The sequence below is a fragment of the Equus caballus genome, chromosome 1, assembly GCF_041296265.1.
Source record: "Equus caballus isolate H_3958 breed thoroughbred chromosome 1, TB-T2T, whole genome shotgun sequence".
NCBI lineage: Eukaryota > Metazoa > Chordata > Mammalia > Perissodactyla > Equidae > Equus > Equus caballus.
This window is the reverse complement of record NC_091684.1, coordinates 33,685,453-33,702,327: the sequence shown is the minus strand read 5'-3', so window position 1 is coordinate 33,702,327 and position 16,875 is coordinate 33,685,453. Positions and strand designations below refer to the sequence as shown.

Sequence of the window (16,875 nt, the reverse complement as noted above, 5' to 3'; positions counted from 1 at the left end):
TTTCACAAAAAGTAACTCAAAATGGATCACAGAACTAAATGTAAAATGCAAAACTGTAAAACTCCTAGAAGATAACACAGGAGAAAACCTAGGTGATGTTGGGTATGCAATTACTTTTTAGATATAACACTAAAGGCATGATTCATGAAAGAATAATTGATAAGCTGGACTCTATTAAAATAAAAAACTTCCGTTCTGCAAAAGACAGCATCAAGAGAATGAGAAGACAAGCCACATACTGCAAGAAAGTGTTTGCAAAAACACATGTAATAAAGGATTGTTATCCAAAATATAAAAAAAAACTCTTAAAACACAACAATAAGGAAACAAGCACCTGATTTTAAAAAAGGCCAAAGACCTTAATAGACACCTCACCAAAGAAGATATACAGATCTCAAAACAGCATATGAAGAGATGCTCCACATCATATGTCGTCAGGGAAATGCAATTTGAAACAACAATGAGATAACACTACACACCTATTAGAATGGCCAAAATCCAGATCACTGGCAACACCAAATGCTGACAATGATGTGGAGCAACAGGAACTCTCATTCGTTGCCAGTAGAATGAGAATAGAAAATGGTACGGCCATTTTGGAAGACAGTTTGGCAGTTTCTTATAAAACTAAACATACTCTTACCTTATGATCCAGGAACAGCATTCCTTGGTGTTTACCCAAAGGAGTAGAAAACTTATATCCATAGTAAAACCTGCACAAAACTATGAAGATAGTAAAAGATCAGTGGTTGCCAATCCTACCGTCGCTTTCATATTGTCTCTCTGATCCCACTTGCATGTCTTACCTATCTCCAGACAGATCCCTGGCCTCCCAGGCTTCATCAACATTTCCTTTACCATCATCTCTGGAACAGTTTCCTCTGGACAATGGCATTCCACTGGGGTCCCACTAGGACACAGATTACCCAGACTGCCAAGTGCCTTGAGATTGGACTACATTTCATGGCTCTACATTCAATCATAATTTGTTAGGTCTGGAATAGCCTGAGAGAGAGAGAGTTACTAGATTTAGCAGATAAAAATACAGGATGCCCAGTTAAATTTTAGACAAACAACGGGTACATTTTTAGTAAAAGCATGTCCCAAATATTACATCATATCCTGTATTTTATCTGGCAACCCTAAGATGAGAAAACGAAGGCCCAGAGAGTGAAGTAACTTGCAACAGTCAAGAACAGAAAGATCTCAAATCTGAAAAAAACAATAGCAGAGAGAACTAAGATCTCCTTACTCTAAAGCCACGTGCATTGTTCTTTTTTGCAAAGACAACAACGTCTATGTCAAAACATGTCAAATCAGAACAAGGAAGCAGATTGTTTATGAAAAAAATTTATACTTTTCTATGAATTATTTAACCAAATAATTTCGGTCTTTAAAGTGAAATGGCTTAAGAAATGGCATATGGAGGATTGACAGACTGGAAACATCCAGGAATGCAGGTGGCAGCCTAGGAATTGGAATGAGAATCACTGGGCCACTGTCCTCCTGCCAGAGCAGGACTGCCTGCCCCATGTGATTTCAGCATTCTGCTCCTTTATCAATGAGAGGACCCTCATGGAATAAGTAACAAATATTTCTAGAAAGCCACTTTATATAAAGAAATCTTTATAAATGTTCTATAATATTACCATATAAAGAGATCTTTCAAATCAATAAGTAAATGGCTAATGTCTGCAAATCAAATCAATTTTGATTGAAATTGAAGATAAAAAAAATTTTCAAATCAATAAGTAAATGGCTAATTGTCCAGTAGAAAAGTGAGTAATGAGCACAAAAGATTAATTCACAAAAGAAGAGGTACAAATGGCTGATCTTAGAAGCTCACAATCTCACTAAACCAAAGAAACAAAGTAAAGCAAGTATAAGATATCATTTTTAACCTATCAAATTGGCTCAATTTTAAAAAGTGATCAGATCCAAGTTTGTCAAAGGTGTTGTTAAATGGGTCCTCGTTGCTGATAGGACCACAAATTATAGAAACTTCCTAGAAGGTAATTTGGTAATGTGCATCAGGAGTCTCAGGATGTTAACATGTTCAAAAGGAAACCATAAAATTTTAGAAACTTTTCCTAAGAATAGAGTTATTTATGACAGTGCAGAATTAGGAATTATGTAAATATCTAACAATAAGGTAATAACTTTATAAATTGCTATACCCATAAAATAGAATGCTCTGCAGCCACTAAAAACAGTATTTTCAAATAATCTATAATGATATAAGAAAATATTCATAATGGATTGGCAAAAAAAAGTAGGACTTCCAACTGTCCTTACAGCATGATTCGGGTTTTATAATTACACACATACAAGAAACAGACGGACACATTGAGAATGATTATTTCTGGGTGATTATCATGTCTATTTTTTAAATGTTTCTAAATTCTACAATGAATCTTTTGTTTGCTTCTAAAATTAAGATAAGAATGCAAAAGATGCTTTTTGTACCGATAAAATATTACTACCTTGTATTAGTTTCCTAGAGCTGCCATAACAAATTACCACAAATTTGGTGGCTTAAAACGACAGAAATGTATTCTCTCACAGTTCGGAGGCCAAAGTTCAAAATCAAGGTGTCGGCAGGGCCATGCGCCCTCCAAAGTCTCTAGGCAAGCCTGCTTCTTTGTCTCTTCTGGCTCCTTGTGGCTCCGGGCATTCTTTGGCTTGTGGTTGCATAACTCAAATCTCTGCCTCTGTCTTCACTGCCTTCTCTCTTCTCTCTTTTCTCCTCTGTGTGTCTCTTATAAGAATACTTGTCATTGGATTTGGGACCCACACAGTTAATCCAAGATGATCTAATCTCAAGATCCTTGACTTAATTTCATTTGCAAAGACCTTTTTTGGAAAAGGTTCCCAGGGTTAGGGCATAGATATATATATCCTTTGGAGGCTGCCATTCAACCCACTATATATCCTAAGTCAGCCCCACTCGTCTTGCAAATGTCAAGTAAGTATAAAAATATTTGTGTTTCCTTTAGGACTCTTTCAATTGCAAATAACAGAAAACTCAACTCAGGGTGGATTAAGTAAGGAAGAAAATTGTTGATTTATCCAACTGCCCCGGGTTGAGAGGCTACAGAGTTCAGGGCCCAAACACCACGGTCAGGATTGTTTTTTGTGCTCTCTGGACCCTTAGCTAATTTCTTCTTTCAAGGTGGCCAGATGGCTCTGGCTCAGTGAGTTGCTGGATCTAGCTCAAACCAGTTCTTGAGAAATAATTGTTAAATTTTCAGGAATTTTGTGAGCCTATTGTTAACATAGCCTTTATTTGAAAAAAATAAATTATATAAGCTTGCAATTAAATAACTTGTATATAAAACAAAATTAAGAAATACTCAAAACTCATCTCTTCCTAATTATTTTGCTACATTTTGCTATTATCTATGTTCTTGAGATGATTTACATCTTTTGTATCTATCTCTCTCGTGGAAAGACTAAAGACAATGCAACGGTGTGCTGCTGCGAGGGAATCTTTCCAACTTCATGTCAGGTGATATTACATTGGAGCTTGAACTCAGCCATGGTGGAAGCCCTCACACCACAGGAAGTGGCAAATACTGCAAATCACGGTTGTTTGTGGGGTTTTTTGAGCCAATTATTAAACATTTACCAAAATGCCACTACTCTGGCTGTTCCAGCCTCACAGTTCCTCTGGTTCAAGTACAACAGGATGGTGACAGCACCCTCAAAAGTAGTGAGATCCACTCTGACTGGATATTTTTGTCACATCTCCATCCCTGAACCAAACACCAAGGCCAGGGGAAAGTGATGCCCTGTCCTCCATCCTGGAGCTAGGTCAGGGGCCCACCCATGCCTGTGGATTTGGGGTGATCCCTACATGAAAATCAAGGCTGTCATTGGAAGAAGGGAGAATGGCTACTGGAGAAACCTCAACATAGAACCACCATAGGTTGTAAAGCAGTGGTTCACACTTATCGCCATCTCCCCAACCCACCTCCCTTCTTCCATTCATCGTGGACAAGAGACAAGTGGCTCTGGACCAACGAAGCTCCTGGTAAGAGGGAAGAGATAAGTGGGCTCTGATCCGAGACCTCTTCCCTACAAGCTCCAGTCTTCCTCTTTGGTGGGATGATGTCCTCACTATCTTTCCCCAAGTCCCCCTTTTTACTGCTCGCAGCTTGCTTCCAATTTAGACAGAAACATGAATTCCTGTGTAGTGTCGGTTCCCGAGAGTTTTTAAAAATAAATTTAAATTATTTTTTTTCTTCAAGAGGTTCCTAGTCAAGTAGAGGAGACATACAAACAAATAATTACAAAGCGATGTGAAGCGTGCTTTCATGGAGCTATCTGTGAGCTGCGCCGAGAGCTACTGGGGGAGTTAGGAAATAGCTCCCCGGAGAAGAGGACTCGTGAGCTGGAGCTTTACACACAAATAGGAAGTCTGTGTGGACAGATGAGCACAAAGGGGACTTTCTATTCCAAAGGAACAACGTGAGCTGCAGTCCACAAGGTCACCCAGCTGCGCTTCCTCTCCTTTTTTCCAAAACCCCAGATACCTCAAGAAAATTTCCCTTCCTCTCTTGCTCTCCTTTCCATTCTGAGCCAAAATAGAACTCAAACATGGGAGTCACACCAAAGCACTGTGTGGTACACCCTTGCATGGGGGATGAAGGACTCCTAGACCTTAAACGGGGTGTTCAAAGAGCCTGGGCCATTGAAATGACCCCCAGGCACCTCAGAGATCTCCAGCTGCCCCTACCACGTCCATGGATGAAATCCATTGCTCTTCAATGGTAAGCATTCAAAGCAAACAAGTTCTTACTTTGTTAGCTTTTCTCTTTGGCTCAATTACTGTGTTGCCACGGAATCATTTTCTATTTTCATCGCCAGAGCAGACATTTCTGCAACAGTCTTTTGAGCCTGGGGACCAAAGTACCATTTATAGCTTTGCTTCTATGGGAAAAAGTGCTTTCAAGTTCCAAACAACCAACTTAGAAATAAATGATTGAACTCAACTGCTTTTAAGCAGTGAGCTTCCTGTAATGTTTTGCACACTTCAGTGCTAAAGGCTGGTGCGTGTGTGTGCGTATGTGTGTGTGTGTGTTTTAAAATTTCTAAATATGGGTACCAGGTGTTACATTTTCAGACTGACCAAGTGTAACTTTTTTTTTCCCTCTTAAAGCAACAGAATCATTTCTTGGGTGAACACACATTCGTTTAAGAGAAAACTTGGGGAAAGAAATGGCTGAGAGCAAAAAAAATAAAATAGCAATGTTAAAAAATTAGGGAGAAAAGGTATATATTTGCACAGTATAAAAAAAAGATGTTAACTTATTTTTAACTTTATTATTAAAAGTTAAGGTGAAACAGTAAAGCTCCTCCAAGCACAGGCAGAGAGAAGAGATCAAAGCCACCTGAAGAGCCTAGTATACTTCGAGTCCAGTCACTCAAAGAGATCGCCAAAATGATGTTTCTAGTCTGCTGTAAAGCAAACTCAGACACACAAAACTTTCAAAACTGCACAGTGAAGAGGCACAGAATCTGTCTCCTTGATAAGGCAATATCATCAGATAATGCACACATCAGATAATGCACACATCAGATAATGCACACATCAGAAGGGGTGACCACGCAAATTGCTTTTTTGCATCAAAAGAAGACTATTGGGCTCAACACTTGATTCATTTCACTCTCCCACCCTCAATTCCTCTCTCTCTTCTACACCCTTGACTGATCGTCTCTGTTCGGTCTCTTTATTTCTCTCACTTCCTCTAACTATGGGAGATGACGTGGTTGGAATTAATGCTTCTGAACCAAAGAAATTAATTCAACTATAGTTTTTTTCCTTTCAAAATCATTTATTTACTATCGTTTATTCAAGATTCATACCCTTTGTATATACATTGGCACGATGACGCCTATTTCCCTATAAACAATGGCGTGTGATTTTCTACATACCTGAATGGTAGGCATTTTTAAAAAATAAAATCCTGGTAACTATCAAATTAAACATTTTTTTGAAACTTACTTGCCCTTTTAATAAAGTCCAATCTTTCATAATAAGCAGCATTGGCTACATATTTTGTGGGATCTGTCGCAAAATGAAAATGTGAGGCCCCTTGTGCAAAAATTATTAAGAATTTCAAGATGGTGATAGGAGAGTGTTAAACCAAGAGTGGGCTCTTCTGAGGGTGGGACCCCACGTGACTGCACGAGCCACATGCCCATGGAGCTGTCCCTGTTGGTGGGTTTTTACTAATGACAACAAACACATGTAAACACATGCACAATTCTCTAAGCTGGTATATAATTAACCAGAAATTCACATTGAAAACTTAATAATTTGACCTTACAAAAAAGTGAAAACATTTTGTGGCAGTTTCCAATATACTTCCTGAGAATTCACTTATTTACCATAACTGACAGAGAAAATATTGTAATTCGTTACAGCACCTGGGCCAACTGATGAAGGGGGTGTTTTGGGTGACCTGTTTTCAAATTTTTCTAACTTAATAAAATACGCTCAGAATGTGATAAACATGGAAGGAATTATGAAGTGGCTTTCCCCTGGGGCTGGAAGCATTTGTAATAATGAATATGGAAGGGTGCTATGTGCTGGGAACCACGACTACCCTTAGCTACCATGTAACTGATTGACCGAAGGGCTGATGAAGCCACTTTTACAGTTGAGAGAATTCTGAAGAACAGGTTTCTCTGGTTCCAACAAATTAAATCACAGTCACATTTTTCTTCATTAAGCGTCTCATAGCTGCAAGCGTAATGGTGGTTTTACTCTCTCCTGGTCCTTCTTCTGCTGGTCTCATGGACCCTCCCCCCAAGTCCCCATCCAAACTCCCCACCCCTTGCCCTCCCTGACAGTCTATCTTCCCCTTGTGAGAATGAAGTCATGGTCCCATGTCCTTTCTTGCAAACTCGGCAGGATATCAGTGGCATCTTCCTTTGCCCAGACTTCCGCTGCCTTCAAAGTGGGGAGGGGCATGTGGCCGCGGGCCGGGGAAGGGCGATTGCCTGGACTCCAGTTGTGCCTGTCTCCGGGAGGATGGGCTGCAGACAGATTCAACTGTATTTCCCAAGAGGAGACACAAGCCAGCATCATGAGATTTACACTTTTTCCTCAATCGCCCGCTCCAATCCCCAACCTAGTCTCACATGAGCATGAGGAATGCGTGTATGAGTAATGCTGCTTCAGAGAAGAGAAAACTGGGGCTTCTAGAAAGAGGAGGGTCTCTCATCCCACCACTGCACTACCCGACTCTTTGCCTTTATGCTGTACTGCCCACAAAATTTGGCTGTAAATTAAATTACAAAACATCAAATTTTAACATTTTCTAGGAAATAATTATATTTACAAAATTGTAAATAAGCTCCTTCACTCTCCCTCTGGTTTTCCACCAAACCCCTCTTCCCCCGTTGCTGATTCACCTCCCTCTCTCTCAAAACCAAATGGATGACTCTAACTTCCTAGTTTTCTCTTCTCTTCCTACCACCACCTCCACCCCTACCACACACTGTCCGATAACAGACGAATAAACAAAAATCAACAAACCCAGAATTCTCCCCAGCAAGGAGAAAGAAGCTGACCATCTCCAAAGAAGTTGGAACAATTTAAAAAGCTGATAAATTAAAAAATCTAGAATTGTGTTGCCTAAGTTAATTGGCAATGCTATAGCAACTTGTAAAAATTCAAAGACCTAATGTGCCTATAGACCTTTAGAGTTCATAAAGCCCTTTCACATCTCTTAATGCACTTGAACTTCACAATGTAGCACGACATAGATGCTGTTATTAGGTCCATTTTACAGAGGAGAAAACTGAGGCACAGAGCAGTTAGGTGACTTGTCCACGATTACTCGACAGGAGAGGGGAAGTCAGCTTTTCTGACTTGGGAGCCCCTGTTCTTTCCATTCTCCCACACAGCTAGCTGTTGAACTAGATTTTCAGATCGGTGCACATGTATTTCTTCTTTTCCCAAATGACAAGAGACGCAATTCAGAAAGAGCTAAGAACCTAGTGTTAAGTTTGTAGCTTAACTTAGCCTGCTGCCAAATTTAGAAGTCACTGACCTTCTTTCAAAACAGTGGAGGTTTCAAATCAGTGGAGAAAATATGGATTATTTAGTAAAAGCATCGAAGATAACTAGGAAGCTACTGGGGGGAAAAGACACTTGTATCCAATACCTCACTTTAATCACAAAAACAAATTCCAAGCAGATTAAAGACTTGAACATGAAAATGAAGCCATAAAAAAACTTAAAAGAAGACATGAGTCTTTTTTTTCTTTTTCTGTTTTGGAATCTCAGAGTGGAAAATGGCTTTCTAAGTATGACACAAAACGTAGAAGTCATAAAAGATAAGATTGATACATTGACTATGTAAAAAAAATCCGTATGTTTAAAAAGCAATACCACTTACGAAATCAGAAGTCAGAGGATAAATTGGGGCAAATATTTACGAGCTATGCAGGAAAAGGGCTAGTTTTGTAATATGTAAACAAATCCCACAAATCAATAAGAAGATCACAATACACTTAACAGAAAAATAGGCAAAAGATATAAATGGATGGTTTATAGAAATAGATGTAACCCTTAAATAGATGAAAAGTTAATCACTCACAATTAGAGGAAATCACTCACATTAGAGGAAATGCAAATGAAAACTCCACTGACGTATCTTTTTCCACCTGTCAGATTGGCAAAGACCCCAAAGACTGACAAATCACCAGGGGTTAAGAGCATAAGGAAACGGGTGCGGTCCCACCTTTCGGGTGTATGATCCGAGTGTAAATTAGTACATCCTCCGTGGAGAGCAATCTGCAGAGGTGCAACCTCTATAAAAATTTGAATGCCCATATGGAGCATGTCAGCCAGTTACCTGTCATCAAGGGTAAATGATGAAACCTAGACTTGGCACCAAACCCCGTGCTATACTGTGCAGCACCAGAGCTAGAGGACCACGAGGCCAGAGCACAGCTCCTACCTAACTGTTAAACACATTAAGACCTTCAGTGAGTACCTGTGAGTGCTAGTGACACCTTTAATTTTCATAATAAACTGGAAGAAAAGTGTTTATTACACATATTTTATGTATGAGGAGACTGTGGCTCAGAGAGGTTAAGTTTCTTGCCCAAGGCCACACAGCTGCTAAGTGGCAAAGCCAGGCTCACAGCCAAAGCTTGCCTCTTTACTTACAAAACTACTGTCTCCAGCAGCTTCCTCTGCCCCTTTATGCTGCCATCTGGGATCCCAAAGGCTCTATAGGAGGAGGGACCTGTGCTACACAATGCTGATCCTCAGAATTTGTTGGCTGAATGACTGAATGGTGTAATCCAATGCTGGCCTTTGAAGATAAAGAGGATACTGCCCCTTTGTGCACAAAGGGAAAGAAATTACAATGCAGAGAATGAAAGGAGTGAATTTCAGGGAGGTATAAACGTTCAGTCCATAACAATGGGTGAAAACGAAAGCAAAACCAAAAACACTGTTTGTGTGTTACATGCATACATTGTTACATAAATATTTGCTCTCTACTTAGAACTTGAGTTTACAACCTGGCTACACAACAGAACTACCTGAGCTTTTAAATTATCAGAGATCACGCTCCATCCCATGCAAATGGAGTCCGAATCTCAGAGGGCAGGCTGGAGCTGGGCATCCGTGTTTTTTTTTTTACAAACTGCACACAGTTAGCCTCCTGTGCTGCCAAGGTTGAGAAACTGCTGGAAAAATATTAAAAATTGTAAAAAGTAAGTAATTTATTCATAACCAAATGCTCCAGACTTTCTCCAACGGGAGCTTTACTTTAAAACCCAGAGACCTTTTAAGACAGAAAATACTGACACCAAATGGTGACAACTAGAACTTCTATGCGTGGGGCAACCGAGTCATTGGAAATGAAGCTCCACTGCATCTGGCCAGCTCACTGAACCACTACAATACTTCCCAGACAAACGGCTTGTCAACGGCACCGCTGACGGGTTTCATTTTGCAGCATTTCCTGCATATGTATGTCAGGATTTGCCTCCAAGAAGTTGGTATTCCCTCTCTGCCCCCAGAATCCCAGACCATACCAGGTGCTGCCCACTGCTGGCCTGTGCTCCTAAGTTCTTGTTTATACTGCCTTGGTCTACAGTGTGTGGTTGCATGTGTATATAAATATGTAGGCGTATGCAGATGGATTTATAAGTGCATGTGTCAGGGTGCAAGATCACTGGCCCTACCTTATGTGGCCAGAGAGAAGGTGAGCTTTGCTATTTTGTCTACAGAAGAACTGATTTTCTTTTCTCTTGCTGGAATGTGGGGAAAGAACTAAAGTTTAGTTCCCTGGGGCCATTTCAGTCCAATCCAATCATTTAAAGTGTCCCATTTGGTAACTCTTGTTTCTGCTTGGGTAACTCCAGGAAGTATAACACCCCCAAGATGGTGCCTAGGTACATGAGAGAAACATGTGGCCGTGTGTCCTTGAGGCATCAGGAACATGGTTTCACAGGTGGTGATGAAGCGGAGCTAGTACTCGAAGTGGGGGACGCCTTCTCCTGATGCCCTGCTTGATGCCACCTGGCAAGTGCTGGGTGGTGCCAATTTGAGTTATCCAGAGTATTGAGGACAACACTCCACGAACTGAAAGTAGTGATTCCATTTATCAAGTCCAAATCTCAAAACGGAGTAGGAAGGCGTTCTATGTCTCCATATCTTTTTAGCTTTATATAAAGGGGTACAAAGTAGAGTCAGCAATGGCAGCCCTCCACAGTGAAACGTGAAACCAGCAGCTTCTCAGCCTGGGCAGCGCAGGAGGAGAACTACGGAGCGGAGCTCGTAAAAGACTCAGACACCCAGCCCCACCCCCACCCTCTGAGATTCAGATTCTATTTGTCTGGGATGGAGTCTGGTCCCTGATGTTTTAAAAACTCAGGTAGTTCTCTTGTGTAGCAAGGGTTGTACGCCAAAATTTTAAGTAGAGAACAAATATTTATGTTTGTTTGGATTTGCTTTTGCTCTTTACCCATTGTTAGGGACTGAATGTTTGTGTCTTCCCAAAATTCACATAGCGAAGCCCTAACCCCCAATGTGATGGGACGTGGAGGGCGAGGGCTTTGGAATTCCATTAGGTCATGAAGATGGAGCCCTCGTGAATGGAGTAGTGTCCTTATAAGAACAGACGAGAGAGACATCCCCTCTCTCCCTGCCGTGTGAGGATACAGCAGGAAGGTGACTGTCTGCAAACCAGGAAGAGGGCGCTCACCAGAACCTCACTGGCCAGCACCTCGATCTCGGGCTTCCCAGCCTCCAGAACTGTGAGAAATAAATTTCTGTTGTTTAAGCCCCTGAGTCCATGGTATTTTTGTTAGAGCAGCTCAAGCTAAAACAACCACCACGCCCCAGGAGACTCTGCCATCTAGAATTTAGAGTTTTCCTCTCAGAGCTGCCAGCCTCCTCTTGGATTTCCCTGGAACTCTCCCCCTCCTCTCCCCATGTGCTCCTCCCAGTCTGCCTCAAGCAAACCTCTTCCTTCAGCCAATGTTCTTTCTGCTGGACCCTCTTCTGCTTTTTCTAATAGAGCTCAGACTTCCTAGAAGTACACAGGTTTATGTCTTCTGAAACTAAGTAACCTGCTACCTCAGAAAACTTTTTTTTCGTTTTTTGAGAAAGATTAGCCTTGAGCTAACTACTGCCAATCCTCCTCTTTTTGCTGAGGAAGACTGGCCCTGAGCTAACATCCTTGCCCATCTTCCTCTACTTTATATGTGGGACGCCTACCACAGCGTGGTGTGCCAAGCAGTGCCATGTCTGCACCCGGGATCCGAACCGGTGAACCCCGGGCCGTAACAGAATGTGCAAACTTAACTGCTGCGCCACCGGGCGGCCCCTCGGAAAACTTTTGAAAGGAGCCAGGCCCTTTTGTATCACAGTAGCATATAGTTTATACGAGTTAAAATATTGTGGTTAAATATAATCACACATTTTTAGCATATAACTAGAAGCTCAACTATTGTCTCCACAATTTTAAAACATTCAATATGAAATTTTATATTATTCTTAGAAAGTAAACAATTGTTCACAAAACTTTATAAAAAAAGACTCCCGTGTTGAAAGTGAGTCCCTGCTCCCCTCCGCCTGAGTTATTCTCTTTGAGAAACACACATTCAAAATATGTTTCTCAGAGTTGTTGCATCAAGAACTAAGTTTCATACATGTTCAGCAATGTGAGATTGTTTCTCCTGGGCCTGGGCGGTTGAACCCCTTTTTCCTCCCAGGTGGTGAGAAAAGACTTTCACTTTCTGGCAGGGAATAAAAGAGTGTTTTTGCCACACCCCCGGCAAAACCAGCTTTAGAGAAATGATTTGGCACAACTGTGGGCCTGAGCTCTCCTCTTCGATGCACTAGGGGTTTGTCACCCACAGAATTCTCCCTGGTCTCTCTGGACAGAAGCAGAAAAGGTGTTCTTAAGACTGTCATTAGGGACTGTCATCTATGTCATCTATGTGCAAGGACCACTAGGGCACACAAAGAGGTCAAAGATGGTCTCCTTGCCTTTGAGAAGGTTATGACCTAGGTAGGAAGACAAATCCTGCTTGTCTACACAAAGAAAGGTAGTTAGGGGCAGAAGATAATGGAAATAGGATAAGCATCAAAGTTGTGTTCTTAGGGCCAGTTCCTGGGAAGCTGGCCCTGAAATGGGATTCGTGTGCGGGAAGACTACTGCGGATGAGCTTGGGATTGTTGGTTTCTGTGGAGGAGTGGAGGAAGTGGACTAGGTAGAGGGAACAGTTGGTCCACAAGGCAGTCGTGACGCAGGCCTCTGCTAATCCCACAGGATGCTCTGGAGCCAACGGGCTCATTCAGAGTTGTTGCCCCTTGAAACAAGGTGGCCTGGCCTTCATACCCATCCCACCCCCACCACCGGTAATTGGATGCAGCTGTCCCCAGGGAGGGTCCCGACCTTAGACCAGGTGGCTCCCTCTGGCAGTGAGCCACCAGCTCGCAACACGCTCAGCCGGAGAGGACGTGAGTGCCTCAGTCCTGAAGGGGGGGTCTAGGCAGCACACCACAGCATCCACTAGGGGAGTATGGGTGACCTTGGTGATAAATGTCTATAGCAGGAGTGGGGGAAAGGCCCATTCCTAAGGGGCTGGGAGCAATCAGGGAATTTTGAAGCATATTATCAGCCTCTGCTTGCTATTCACTTCACTCGGACCTAAGACCATCTCAAAACCCTGCAATTACAAATCCTACTATAGCATAAAATTTGCCCCATAAAATCTAGTAAAGAAAAACTGAAAAATTCAACTGACTCTTCAAACCATAAAGATCAAACACACTTCAAATTCAGTTTAATTCTATATATTTTACAATTTTGATTGTGATCCTATTGTTTTCCAATTCATTGTCTAAATGATTGTGAGGGTCTCTCTTTCTAAAGTTGTTTCTTTATGACGCTCCTCCTTAGTCCACAGCCTCCGTTCCTCCTGCCATCGGCTTCTTCCAGGTCTTTGCATAGATGTCACCTCCTCAGTGAGGCCTTCTGACATGTTAGTTAAAACTGCCAGCCCAACCCCACCAAATCCCCTTTCTTTCTTTCCATAGCACTTAGCACCATCTGGCCTACTCTAGTTGGTTTACTAATTGTATTTATTGTCTGTTTCCCTCGATTAGAATGTAAATTCCACGAGGGGAGGGATAGTCTATTTTATTCCCTGGTATTCTCATCGTGTGGAATAGTGCCTGGAGCGTTGTATCTGCAGAATGAATATTTGTGAATGAATGAACCACTGAATAGTCCCAGTTTAGGCTTCCATCAGCTCTCTCCTTGCCAACTGCAGTAGTTTCCCAGCTGGATTCATAGCTGTGGATCTCTGCATCTCCGAGGTGTCCCCTTTCCAGACTGTTGTCACATCAGCAATAGGCTGACTTGCTCCTGCCACTGTCCTGCTGGGAATGTCTCCATGGCTTCCCAATGCCACCTCAGGCTGTCGGCTCTCAGTGTTCCGGCCCACCCCTCCTGACCCTGGACAGGCTCCCTGCTCTGTGAGCATCATTTCTGCCTCTACCCTCCCCTCTCCCCTTAAAATTCTTCCAGCAGGAGATTGTAAGAGGGGCAAGTTAAATATCCTCCAGGATGCTCTGAAGAGTGAGCGAGAGGATGGCTGTTAAAGCATCTCATAAGGCCTGACATCTTTACAGATGACCATGATGGCTACTCCATCCTCATCGTGTGATTATATCATAAACTTCTCCATTAACTTAGAGGTGTCCTAAAGAAAGGAGCTAAAGAATCAAGCCAAATTCTCCAGTTTACTAGTAATGAAGCTGATCTAGTGACTCAGGTCACAGTGGTGTGTTGAAGCCAGCTAGAGCCAGCTAACGAAAACAAAGCTTAAATGTTCTGGAACTTTGTGACCCAGTTGTTAAACATTCACCTGCTCCCGGCTGCCTATCTGACCCCTGTGCTTACTTCTGGTTTGTAATCCAGAGGGGACAGAGATGTTACCGGTTACCTCAGAAACACCATCATGTGAGAAGGAGAGAATTAAAAGAAAGGCGAAGGAGCAATTTTGGGAGCGAGGATGAACAGTTCTGTTTTAGGCATTTTGAGTAAGACCTGTAAGAGAACCTACATGGGTCTGACACTCGAGAGAGAACAAAAGGCTGGAGACAAAGATTTGGAAATCATCAGGTACTGGCAGTACCGGAGGATGTGCCCTGGGTATCCTGGAGCCATTGCTGACCCCAGTCCCCGCTAACCAACGGCCGACAGCACAGTCTTCAAGCCTGGTCACTCTTCAGGCTCTGTTCAGATTCTCTTTGGTCGTCCCAGTTCAGTCTTTGCTTACCTCATGCCTAGATTGTTACAGTTGTCTCCTAATTTCTTCCCTTCTCTCTTCCTCTCCAATTCATCCCATTCATTACTGCCTGATTAATTTTCCTAAGGCACCATTTTATTACATTCTGCCTTTGCTCAAACATCTTCAACAGCTCCCAATTCTTTGCAAATAAAATCCTGACGCTCCTCTTCAAACCCTTCCTCGAGGTAAATATCCGTTCTTTCTCATCTCCTGGACTGATGTTCATGCTTTCACCCACCCTTTTGTGCACAGCTAGAGTTTAATAAATATTTTTGAATAAAAACTACAAGACACAAATAAGCTGCCGTTTTCATCAATTCCCTCGTTCTTGCCATTATGTCTCCCCTTGTGGACAAAAGTGAATCCCAAGTTATAACTAAAATATAGGATTTTCTTGTATTTATTAGCATCAAGGATATATGGTTACAGATTACTTCTCAGCGGCAAGAAGCAAATTTTCCAAGATTTTTGTCATTCAAGAAACTTGAGTTTTCCCGGGGAGGCAGTTCTAAGCTCCAGGAGACGCTTGCCAAAAACCAAACACAGCTGTTCAGGCAGCAGAGGAAGCTGGTGCTCGGTAAGAAACCAAACCAAAACAAAACTCAGCACGCACATTCAAGGATGGCAAGGTTCCCAGATCTCCAGCTGGAAATGAGTAGATGATACAAGATGTTTGATATAAAAGAAAATAAAACTGCCGGAAGCAGAAGCGTGCTCTCTCAAACTGACTTCTTCCAATCCACGGAAACAGAAGAACATCAGGGCTCCTGGGGATAAAAATAATGTTTGTCGATGAGAAGAGGCTCGCTTCTCCCCAGAAGCAGGGAAACCTGCAACCCCTGCCTTCTCTCCTGCCCCATACGCTCACAACCAATAAACACGCGTGCGGGTTCCAAATATTACCCAAAGTGGAAAAGCTAATCAGTATCAAACTAAGAAAAGCAGCACCTGCATAGGAGCGTGGGGGTGGCAGCCACTGACCAGGTACGTTCTTTGTTTCCTTGTAGCTGCCGTTACCTACCCGAGCCAGGAGCACTGGGCGTGTCTGCCAGCACACGGGAGTGCCAGGGCAAGGGTCGGGGTGGACTAGGTCCAGGCACCCACAGGGGCCAGGCGGGTGAGTCCATGTTGTGTTATTCATCCCTTACAATGCAGCGCAGTCAGCTGTAAGTGCATCTTACAAATCGGAAGCTGAGAATCCCACCGGCTGAGGGACCTGCTCAAGATCACACACCTGCTGAGTGGCAGGTGGCGAGCAGGCCTGTCTAACCCCAGCCCCCAGGCCCCCAGGCTCAGTGCATATGTAGCTGTCAACACTTGTGTTCAACAAGGTGCTATGAATGTGCTAGAAAACAGACAAACAAAATACAAGCAAATTGGGAATACATCGGGCTAAACAAATTAAACGGGTTTCTTTACTGAAAGGCTTCTCAAAGCCTTTAATGTTCTAACACAAATTGTGTAAAGTTTGTCTGGCTTCTCTAAACTTAATTCTCTGCCGAACTATTTGTTTCGCCTGGGACACTTCAGAACCTGGCGTTCCCTGGAACCTCTGCTGGGAACCATCACAGGACCCCTCTCCGGTCTCATTGAGATCCTCAGTCTGTTCTTGAGTGAGCCTGACACCACTTTTGGAAGAGTCTAGGGGAAGCAAAAGGCTGGTTGGAAGGACTCTGACAGACTACCTCTCAAGTGTGTAGGGACACAGGGAAGGGGCAATGGAGGCAAGGGGTTCAAGGAGACTGAGCTATTATAACAATGAGCACTTCTGAGCACTTGTTGCATGCCAGTACTCTTTGAAGTGCATATTTAGTCCTCATAACCACCTATAAGGTAGAAATCATTATAAGCCCCATTGCACAGATGAGGAAATTGAGGCACAGAGAGGTTTGGTAACTTGCCCAAGGTCACACAGCTCATATATGTCTGGGTGTTGAACTCAGGTAGTCTGACTCCTTAACAACCGTATTATCCTTCTCATATTGAAGAGACATGTAGTTGGGAGCTTGTAGGGTGGAGAAGGGTCTTTGTGGCAGA

At 42.7% G+C, this 16,875-nt stretch overlaps 1 protein-coding gene across 2 annotated transcripts in view; it reads right to left on the bottom strand.

The window, feature by feature from the left end:
* BLNK (B cell linker) overlaps nucleotides 1-1,038 on the bottom strand; it is a 98,100-nt gene extending 97,062 nt beyond the window's left edge. Inside the window, exons 1-2 of one of the 2 annotated variants that reach the window (XM_070223625.1) lie at nucleotides 807-1,038; nucleotides 644-723 (exon numbers count right to left, since the gene is read on the bottom strand). In XM_070223625.1, the coding sequence (XP_070079726.1) occupies nucleotides 644-705 (62 nt within the window). In that variant the 5' untranslated portion in view covers nucleotides 706-723; nucleotides 807-1,038. The remainder of the gene's footprint in view (nucleotides 1-643; nucleotides 724-806) is intronic. The other variant, XM_070223618.1, reaches the window with a different exon arrangement.
* Nucleotides 1,039-16,875: the final 15,837 nt, after the last annotated feature.